This window comes from Bidens hawaiensis, unplaced genomic scaffold, assembly GCF_021521415.1.
Source record: "Bidens hawaiensis isolate Kalapana, Puna unplaced genomic scaffold, B.hawaiensis_p1.1 tig00029060_1, whole genome shotgun sequence".
NCBI classification, from domain to species: domain Eukaryota; kingdom Viridiplantae; phylum Streptophyta; class Magnoliopsida; order Asterales; family Asteraceae; genus Bidens; species Bidens hawaiensis.
In genome coordinates, this window is record NW_027494791.1 from 160,306 (window position 1) to 171,844 (window position 11,539).

Genomic DNA, 11,539 nt, shown 5'->3' on the forward strand with positions numbered 1-11,539 from the left:
GACGTGTTGGAGCTTCGGGGAGCTTCAACGGGCCTTCAGGTTAATTGATGAGAAGGCGGTGGCAACTAGAAGAAGTTTAATGTTCAGATTACAGAAGTACAACCAGGAGTGCAGACGAGAGTACTCAAGGCCTCCGAGTGGGAGATTGTTGGGTTCGTAGGCCTTGTTGGCCCGGTTTATTATATGAAGTCAAAAGAGGAGACGGGTGTGGGCGGTCGGGCCCAAGCCCGGCCCGGTTTAGATTTCTTGCATAATAATTTACTAACCCTAGTTCAGTCTCTATATAAACAACATTATGTACTTGTAATATTTGTCACTCAATAAAGATATACCTAGTTGCCACCCGTGGACGTAGGTCAGTTTAGACCGAACCACGTTAAATCCTCGTGTTCGTTTACTGCTTTCGTGTGTGTGTTCAGTTTCGTGTGTGCGTTTAATCCTAACAAATTAAGCCCAGAACATAACAAATTACACAAACACAAATTATAAAATCAATACTATGATGGGTTAAAAAGATTCTGACTTTAAACCTGAAAGCTGGAGGGTTGACCCAAGAGAGAATATTACAACGGACAATGATTCGGAATGGACACGGTGAGCCACAATGATGCGAGCTTAGGGAAGTATTGTGCTGGGAGCCAGTTGGAGGGTGCCAGCAGGGAGGGACCACACTGTCTTAGTGAGTTGACAGCAAATATAATATGGCGTGGGGGACTCGCCAGGTGGACGATGAGGTGGCACCCGTCATTACAAGTTCATCCATTGCAAGGTCCTAAAGAATAGCTATGAATCCTGCAGATAAAATAATGGTTAGTTGGTTACTTGGTTGGGGTTGTATAAACTTTATGGTTTGTATTATTAATATTTGTAGAAAACAAATCAGGCGGGTCAGGTTGACCCGCAAACCTCCTTTTTAATAATTAAAAAATTAAACAAATTACGAGGTTGCATGCGTTAAACAAATATTTGTAGAAAACAAATCAGGCGGGTCGGTATATTATTCATTTGACGTTTGAGATAAACGCAACCCCTATCGAGCCATTAGCACATAAACGGGTCAAAATTATTTTTATTTGAGTACCTGAACAACTGAGCCAAATCTATATACTGCATTCTCAGATTCGTCTTCTGAAGCTGGAGGTGAATAATATGAATCAAAAGCAACTCCACTAACCTGCAAATCGGGTAACAGGTCAAAAGTCAAACTACGGCTTGGGTTGACCAAAAACATTTTTTTTGTCCCAAATAAGTTAGTGTATTAGATAATATTATACTATACTTTTTAAAAGAGAAACCAACTTTTTATGTTTTACCTGTTTGACCCGATAAAAATGGAACATAATTAGAGTTGACCGGTTCATAAGTCAGTGGGTCAGAATAATCACCCATGAGTTGTGACCTTCTCCCCTTGCTACCATTGTACAGATATCCACGCAACACACGTGCATCGACTGTTTAAAAAAAGTCAACTGATTGATTATTGAGACTATTATTTTATAAACATGGTTAATTACATAATATCTTACGTGTTATTAACGACTCCATCTTTGTTATAATGATGCGCACCAACTAGCTTCTTCACAACATCTTGCAACTGCAATCTCAATGATCCCGAGTACTAGAAAGTACAAACAACATATGCTACAAATTAAGCGAAGAATCTAATATCAAAATCCCCTTTGAAACATGGAATTAAGGAAAGGTGTTACCGTCTTTAGCTTTGGAATCAAATGCATGAGATAGAGGCTTCGAGTTACCAAAACTAATTGACTTTATTGGCTCCTGAGAGAGACATATGTCATAATCTAATCAATATTAAAAAAATCCATCATCAAGTACCATTTAAAACATCTGCAATATACAAAGTGTCTCCTACATTGAATATCTTATAATTTCCTTTATTACTATCAGAAGTATTTGAACCAACTGTGGAACTGCCAGCCTTACTCAATCCTCCACCATGCCTACTCTTACTGGCACCACCATTTGCTTTACTACCGCTCCGTTTCCTCCTGCAAATCCTAGCATTCGACTGCAAATGCCATTGCTTCCTAATAACTTTGACGTCACATAACTAACTCCACTACCTGCAACGCTATAGCTTGAGCTAGGCTGCAGTGCAGGTGAATTTGCTGCAGCCTGCACCGCTAGAACCTTGTAGTGTGCTAAAGTTATCTAAACACTCACAATCATCGAATTCACAACAATATTCATGTCAATTTTTGTATCAGGATTGAAATCTGAAATGAAATCATAATGTATTTCATAGGGCTGCAAATGAACCGAACGCTCAACGAACCGTTTAGCAAGAAGTTCGTTTACGTTGTTTATTGAACGGATGAACATGAACAATAAATTCCGTTTGATTAATTAAATGAACAAACATAAACCTTGGCCGTGTTTGTTCATCTGTATTCATGAACGTCCGGTCACATGCTCGTTCATAAATATCCGTTCGTTTACATTCATTCATGTCTGTTTGTTAGTGTTCCTTCATCAAAGGCTTTTTATATTTCATATGTTTTAGTTAATTATCCAAACATTTAAATTTTGTGAACTTATACTTTTCACACTTTTTTTAATAATAATGATTATGACTGTTATGTTAAGTATTTATAAGTTAAACTTGATTTATCTTTTGGACGGTTATATCTAATGTTTCGATTTAACAATGTTATTTTATATTTTCAAATTACTATATGTCCGTTTGTGTTTGCTTAGAACATTAACGAACGAACATGAACAAGTTCATTTCATTAACGAACTAAAACAGGATATAAAATTTCAGCGTGTAGGTGAAATCTTAACGAACGAACACGAACAACGGTATGTCTAATTGATATCAAACACTAAAACCTAATATGGAATTGTGGATTTCCGATTGCGGTTTTACGGTGATAAATATGAAAAAGAAAGTTAATTGAAGTAAACATGTATGAATTCAGAGACCTGAGTGATGAATTTAAAAATGGTGGCGTTGAGTGATAAACTGATAATGATCATAACTTCATTATTGATCATAGCTTCATGAGTCATGACGCCGTTGAATGATAATGATTGGAATGACAACGGCGCAGGAGCTGGAGTTGCAGGTCAAAGTCAAAACTTAGTTTTCCTTTTTATAAGTTATACTAAATAATCTCAATCTCTCTTTCGACGCATGTTCAATTCTTACTTAGGTCGATTTAAAGGATGTCTTGGTGAATGAACGAATCAGGGTTTTAATCCCAGACCCGACAAAGGTCGAGGGTTTACTGATTGCATCTGGTTCCCACACATTAGAGGATACAATCTCATGGTAATGTTATATCAAAATTTAAGTAATGTTCAACATAATATGAACTTTAAGATACAATCATTTTTTACTACACTTTTTTTTTTATCAAATGTAGATAAAATTTAACACGTCACTATTGATGTATTTAAACTTATATAAAATGTTATGTGTTAAAAGTTATAAAAAAAACAAAGTTATATTTGAAATGAAACAAAAAAGTATATATAAGGTGATACACACTATAATACTTGTCATATCACACGGGTCATACAAATTTATATAGACAGTAGAACTTTTGCTAAATATAGACTTATCACATAGTCCAATTATTTATACGAGCAATATATAAAAAAACTTTTACATCACACAATCCATATGCATGATATTTAAAAAACATATAATTGTCAATGTTGTCCTGTCAGCAAATTTATAAGGCGATGCGTAGTGAATGAGCTACAAATTATGACGAATTGCGACACGTGACGTCCAGTCAGCAAATGGTAAGTTTTTGTTTTTTAGGGTGTAATGATGTTGTAGCCCATCACTGTCACGTCACCATTTTTTATTATTTTCTTTTTATAATTAAACTAAACAAATAAATACCCATTAAACTAAACAAATAAAAATACATTAAAATTTAAAAATAAATACAAAAAAAAATTAACAAAAAAAAACTAATATCCATAATATTTGTGCATTTTTCAACACGTCGTCGTTGCAGTAATGCGGCCTCTTCGTGAAACCGTCCACTTTGAGGGATTCGTAGTCTTTTTTCATTTGTCGCAATTCTAACGTTTGAGCAAGCTTTTCATGGTGTTTGTTGGTTTCTTTCATGTTAGTGGCGAGTTCCACGGTATCTCGCCCAATACATATTGCCTAAGTAATTAGTGGAAACGACGTCGGGAGGTTGAAAAGTGGATACTAAAGTACATATGGTAGTAGTAAGGTTGGTATGCCATTTGGTAAAGATCCCAATCCGGTTAATATGGTCCAAGGTTACGTTGATGAAGATATTGGTAAGGACTTGGATAGGGGCATGTCAATAATTACAAGGTATGCATTTAAAGTACGTGGGAGACATGGGCAGATCCAGTGTTGGGTCGGAGAGGAGTGTATGCACCTCCTCGAATCTCTAGTTTGTGTTATAAACTTCTAATATATTAATCACAATGGTCCATGTGTTTCATCCTTATTTTTTTCCATGTCCGAAACCCAACTTTTGAGCTCAATTTTTCATTCCTAATTTTATTTTTGTTTGGAAAATAACAATTAAGCCCAAATTACTTAATTGTCTAACCACATCATAAATTGAAAATTTTGAATCTGCGTGTTATACGGGAGTGAGAGACGAAAATGTTTTCACATCTAAACATGTATATATCGCCATTCAGATTTTTTTGTGATTTCGGTTTCTTGATTTTATTTTCAAATGCGAGATATGTTCATCAATTGTTTACATTTTCTATTTTGACATTTTTTGGTTTCGTTTTGATTGATTATTTACGTGTTTCTTGAAATTTAAAAGGCATGAGATTTTCGTTATCGTTTGAGGAACGATGATTTAGGTTCTAAGTTCCCAAAACATTCTAGCTACTTTAGAGTTTAATATGACTGTTATAATAATTAGACTGAAATACGAATTTATTCAGAATATCATTATTTTAATAATTGATAATTATACACTATTTAACTGATGAAAAAAAACACTTGCAGGTGTTATAAATAAGACTATAATTGAACGTTTTCAAAATATAATATCACTTAAAGGTCGACAATTGTAATATGTACTTTGTTTATTATATATATTGAAATTTGTTGCTTAAATTTCTATATATTTATTTTCCGTAATTTTTTTACTCAGCCCAATTTGATTTGACCCGACCCATCTTGGGTTGACCTGCTTTAGTTTGACCGGATTCGGTGAAATGAACTAAATTAACTCTTTTTGTACCCTAATTTGGTCTTACACATGACCCGAGCTCACCTGACTCGACTTGTTGTCGATCCTAACCAGTAATCACGTAATATGTTAATTTTTTAAAGTTAAAGAAGTATAACAATATCATACTCAGATAAAAGAGAACAAAATACTCGTTTTTATGATGTAATTTAAAAAAATAAAAATATTAACGTGTGAAAAAGTTATGGCCTCTTAAAAAGTTGTGTGGTAGTTAATTTTGAATAAGAATTAAATGTGTAACTATTATACATATTAACAAAAGTTGATAGAATTTCAAGTATCAAACTTGAAAATTTCAAATATAAAAGCTTGTACTTTTCTCTCAAACGCTAGTAGTAGTATCATTCAAATTTGAAGTTTTTAACTTTTTTTCTCATAATCTAAAAGCTTTAAGCTCTTTTAACCAAACAAAACTTTTTATTAAGCATGAGTTTTTTTCTTAAAAGCTTAAAGATAGAAGCTCCTAAAAACTCGTAAAGCTCGATGCCAAACATACCCAATATGTAACAAAAAGGATATATAAGGGGTATAATGGTCTTTTTGCAACAATGTCATCAAGTGAAGCTTAAGTTGTTTTCTTACAACTTAAGGAACTATAAGGACCAATTATGTAAGGTTGGAACATTGTTTGTTAATCGATGTATCAGTTCATTAGACCATGTGTAGTCATAAAGCTCCACTACCAGGCATTATGTGCCACATGGCGCCCAGTCAGAGTTATGGTTTTTTACAAAAACAGGCTGTAGTCATAACTCTCCACCCTCAGGCATTATGCGCCACATGGCGCCCAATCATTATTAATTTTATTTGTTTTTTTAAATACTAAATCATTTAAATAAATTAACATAAAATTAAAAAATACATTAAAATTCCAAATAAAAACTAAATTAAAAAAAATACATCAAATTAAAAAAAATAATAAATAATACTAATAAAACTAAAACTTATTTATATTTTTCTAAAATTTTCGCTCGTCGAGTGGCTTTTAGAGATTGAACTATCGGGTCGTCTTCGGATAGCTCGTTTGATAAAACCTCGATGTCTTTGTCTATTTCATTCCTTCTAAGTAGGTCGACGGCGTCCAAATTTACTTGAAGTCGTTGGGTTCCAAGTTCGTGTAAATCTTGGAGTCAAGAGTTCATTTCTTTGAATTGACTTTCCAATTCGGGATTCGAACCCGTTGCCGACGACGAAACGACCCCTTTCCCCTTTCCTTTGCCCTTGGTTCTTCTATCCCCCCGTCCGAGGCATCTCGGTAGTATTCACGGCATCATTATCGCTTTAGTTGAAGTTTCGAGCGTCGGAACGGGGCGTGTCTGGATCAACCGAAGACGATGTTTTAGACTTTTTTTTACGCGGACCACCTTCGGCTTCGGCTTCGGCATCGGCATCCAACACCATGCCCCATTTTGGGTGAAACCTCAATAGGTCTTTCCAAATGCCAAAGTAGTTGAAGGTCTCGCCGACCTTATGTTGAAACTCAGTCAACGCGTTTTCCATGACTTCTGCGTCCGAGACACCGCTACTCCTATTTCGATTCATCCGAGAGAAAACCTTATGGAAAACCAAGCATTTGGTGTTTATGTCGCCCCATTTCGACAGTAACGAATCTTTTTCTCGACGTGAGTCCCCGCCAAGCGCGTGGAACAACTCTATAATTTTGTGCCAAAATACCCCCATTTTTTTGATAGTTCGCTAAAAAAATAAAAACATTACAAGTTTAATATTTGTTATAAGAAATTTAAAAAAATATATATGTATTTTAAAAACCTACCGCATTTGACATCTTCCGATATTGCGCAACAAGCACGAGCACATAGTACGCACTCGTCGATACTCCACGCTATCACCGTCTTTTTAACCCGAGGTTCGCCGGCGGCCTTCTTTCCGTGTTTTCTCGGACGTCCGCGTTGGCTCGAACCGCCCACGGTCTCCGGGACGGGTTGTGTCTCCGGCACGAACTCGACCTCGGGTTGGGTCTCAACCCGAACCGGCAAAAATGTTTGTCGTTGGGTTTTGGAAACCGGGCACCGCATTTGTCATAGATTTTTGTAGAAATGCAAAGTACGCGGCCATTTGCGGGTCATACATATGCAGGACGGGTACGGTTGGCTTCGGGGCGGTAGATTGGTTCGGTTGTGGATTTTGGTTGCCTTGACGGGCATATTGACCGAAACCGAGAATATTTTGGTTGTTGTTTGGAAACATTTTGGTAGAAATATTTGAGTAAAAAATATTTGGTAGATTGGCCTCTCGTACCACCAATATTGTCCGCTCTGCCCACGAAGAGCTCACAGATTTGTTTTTGGTTGCCCAGATAGAGACTTCCCAAAACGCGTTGGTGATGTTAAGAGGCATGACATTACTTATGAACCAAGGATCTCTCTTGTCCACGGCCGATGTGGGATAGCCTTAGAGTGGGACGATGTTGTGTTTGCCAAGGGTGTTACAAACAACCCCCCTTTGGACTCATCGTCCTTGATGAGGCATGTCCCATCATCCTGAACGGCATAAGAGTGGCTCTGATACCATTTGTAACACCCCGGCCTCTCGTACCACCAATATTGTTCGCTCTGCCAATTAAGAGCTCACGGATTTGTTTTTGGTTGTCCAGATAGAGACTTCCCAAAACGCGTTGGTGATGTTAAGAGGCAGGACATTACTTATGAACCAAAGATCTCTCTTGTCCACGGCCGATGTGGGATAGCCTTAGAGTGAGACGATGTTGTGTTTGCCAAGGGTGTTACAAACAACCCCCCTTTGGACTCATCGTTCTCGATGAGGCATGTCCCATCATCCCGAACGGCACAAGAGTGGCTTTAACCATCTGTAACACCCCGGACTCTCGTACCACCAATATTGTCCGCTCTACCCACGAAGAGCTCACAGATTTGTTTTTGGTTGCTCAGATAGAGACTTCCCAAAACGCGTTGGTGATGTTAAGAGACAGGACATTACTTATGAACCAAGGATCTCTCTTGTCCACGGCCGATGTGGGATAGCCTTAGAGTGGGACGATGTTGTGAACCTGATATTTTATTTTGATATTTTAATACATGGCAACCCTCCAAACTCACCTCATCCTCACGGTACTCTTTCTTCATCCGATTTTATAATCTTGATTTCGAGCCTCATATGTTATTATATTTCTCTAATCATGTGATTCGTTTGATAGGTGAACCTGATGATGTGAATACTTATCCGTAAATTTTGTTGTCATCCTAAGTATTTATAGTTATTAAATTTCAAAATTCACTCTATCTAATTATTTAATTTAGTTATTATTACTTTTGACGATTAACTTAGTAATTTTGTTTGATTTTGCAAAACTTTTACCAGCTATTTATGCTAATCAAATTTCACTCATTTAATTATTTATTTATTTATTTATTTATTTATTGCTCTTGCTCAGATAGTTCCATTTATTTATATATTAAAAAAGTTTTTCATTTACCTTGCTTTTCGAACCCGCACAACGGGACAAACCATGTGCATCATGCGACGATCTAAATAATTATGAGTGCACGCATAATTATCGAAATCCTCGCATGGAACTCATAGTGAATACGGTTGTGTGTCATAACCCAGAACCGAGGGTGATTTTGGGTAACGATACAAATGTCGATGTGACAAGGGCAATGTGGATACGCCGCTGGTACATCCTATATATAAGTGTCCTTATCATGTCTTCCGTTTGTAACGTTATTTGGGTCACCTGAAGATCTGCGTTATTTTTTTATATATAAAAAAAAATCTCTTGACAATTAACTTTTTTTTTCATTTCTTCTTTCTCTTTATGTTATTTTTTTTATAATTTCGGGACGAAATTTTCAAAAAGTTGTGAATACTCTGTAACACCCTTGGCAAACACAACATCGTCCCACTCTTAGGCTATCCTACATCGGTCGTGGACAAGAGAGATCACTGGTTCATAAGTAATGACCTGCCTCTTCAATCACCAACGCGTTTTGGGCAACCAAAAACAAATCCGTGAGCTCTTCGTGGGCAGAGCGGACAATATTGGTGGTGCGAGGGGCCGGGGTGTTGCAGGTGGTATCAAAGCCACTCTTGTGCCGTTCGGGATGTTGGGACACGCCTCATCGAGGACGATGAGTCCAAAGGGGGTTGTCTGTAACACCCTTGGCAAACACAACATCGTCCCACTCTTAGGCTATCCCACATCGGCCGTGGACAAGAGAGATCACTGGTTCATAAGTAATGATCTGCCTCTTCAATCACCAACGCGTTTTGGGCAACCAAAAACAAATCCGTGAGCTCTTCGTGGGCAGAGCGGACAATATTGGTGGTGCGAGGGGCCGGGGTGTTGCAATTTTTGTAACACTAATGTGCAATTTTGTGTTGTTAAGATTTGATCATACTACAAGAATTTGTCTTGGTTTCTAGAATTGAATCAGAAATCATGAGCTTGAGTAGAAGTGTTTGATAATATGACTGAACGAAATAATAATAAAAATCTATACAAGGCATCCTATGACACTGAACGCGACGTGTTAAATCATATGAAACAATTATTTTACTCTTTCGTTGATATGTTTTCCTGAGGCGCATGTTTTATGCCTCACTCTCTTGTGTTTTACATGTCAACTGCATGAGGTGCGCTCTTTTGTCCATGATACATTTTTATGAGCGTCTCTTGCACCAAACAAACAAGCCCTTGCCATAACAAGAATATAATCATATTTGTTATGTTTTGGGCTGATTTTGCTAGTGTTTCCGGTGTAAGAATAACTGGTTATGGGCGCGCCTTTGGATATCAACAGTGTTGCTGATTGATTGATTTCTAGATGGAAACCCAAAAAATCGACAAACGCCCGAATACAACACAAATTTTCATGAATTAACATGAACATGACTTTTTGTATTTTCTTGCATATTAATTATTTAAATTAAAAACTTACAACAAAAAAAGGGTTAGATCAGTAGCAGCATGTAAAAATTAAGTTCACACCATATTAATCAAAGAATTCAACACACAAACAAAAGCACATTAAAACGTAACAATCATAAACCATAAAAATCCATAACAAGAACTCAAAACAGTATCTAGCTAGGGTTCATTAATCACCATGCATATTCAACGATTGATCCTTGAATATCTACCAAAATAACCATCAAAATAATAAAAAAAAAACCCTAAAACTTTGGCAGTATCTGATCTCCTGATCCGCCAATGCCATGATGCTGAAACACAAACCCACCGGCGCCGTTTGTTGGGTCCGCTGTCGTGTGACCGCCGTTAACAACATAATTGTTCCACCGCATTTGATCAAACAGTACGTTCGGACCAGCAGCAGCAGCAGCAGCAGCGGAAGAGTGCTGCGGCCTGTTGATCATCATTAGCTCGTCGGCTCGGGTGAGGACCTTCCTCCTCAACTCGAGCAAGGACCACAAGAAGAGGTCCAACTCACCCACGTCCATCCCCTCGGTGGGCCCCTCAAACCACGGCAAACTGCTACTACTCGAAGGGATCATCTGATCCCTTCGCTTCTTCTCGGCCTCGAGTTCCCTTGAAACCTCGGTGTAATGCTGGTTGAACTCTTGAGCCGGCAGGGGTGGAGGAGAAGAGTACTGGTTATTATAACCGGTACTGGTGGTGGCGTTGTTATTATTATTATTATTGTTTAGATAGCGGTCGACTACGGTTTCAACTTTGGGGTGGCCGAAAGCGAAAACCCTACCGCCTGGAGAGGTGACGATAATGGCGACTTGGGCTCCGGTCAAGATACAAAGCTCTGAGGCCTTCTTGAAGAGTCCGGTACGGCGTTTGGAGAAGGTGACTTGGCGGCTGTTGGCTTCTTCTATCTTCTTGATCTCTATCTTCTTCCGGCCTTTCGTTGTCTTCTTCGTATTATTCATGCTAACACTACTTCCGATGTGGTGGTTTGCAAGAACCATGGCGGTCAGTCGTAAGTCGGTGATTGATAATAATATTGTTTGTGTGTGGAATAACATGTAATGAAATAATGAGACGGAAAGACTATTTATAAACAATATTTCATAAGGCGATGATCAATTGCAAATATTTTTACCATAAATAAGTGAGACTTGACTGGTAATTAACTTTGGTAATAATTTTTTGCAATCGATTGGAATTTGGGAGCCAGGTTGTTATAAAAATATATGACCGTTGCGTTTGATTGTTAAAAAAAGGGTCCTGCTAATAAGACAACCTGCTTCAATATTCATACACCTTTTATACGACTCGTATAGCTTATACGAGTCGTATAGATATCCGTACACTAATAACTACCCGCTTTTTGAAAAAATTGACCAAATTATTA

The 11,539-nt window shown here is 37.5% G+C and overlaps 1 protein-coding gene across 1 annotated transcript; it reads right to left on the reverse strand.

Moving 5' to 3' along the window:
• Positions 1 to 10,391: 10,391 nt before the first annotated feature.
• LOC143578196 (agamous-like MADS-box protein AGL62) lies at positions 10,392 to 11,179 on the reverse strand. Its single transcript, XM_077061856.1, has one exon. It carries the CDS (start codon positions 11,151 to 11,153, stop codon positions 10,392 to 10,394), a length of 762 nt encoding a protein of 253 aa, XP_076917971.1. The 5' UTR covers positions 11,154 to 11,179.
• Between the last annotated feature and the right edge of the window lie 360 nt (positions 11,180 to 11,539).

Bases quoted from the DNA above. Each gene is read 5' to 3' on its own strand.
- LOC143578196 (XM_077061856.1), bottom strand. From the start codon at position 11,153: ATGGTTCTTGCAAACCACCACATCGGAAGTAGTGTTAGCATGAATAAT.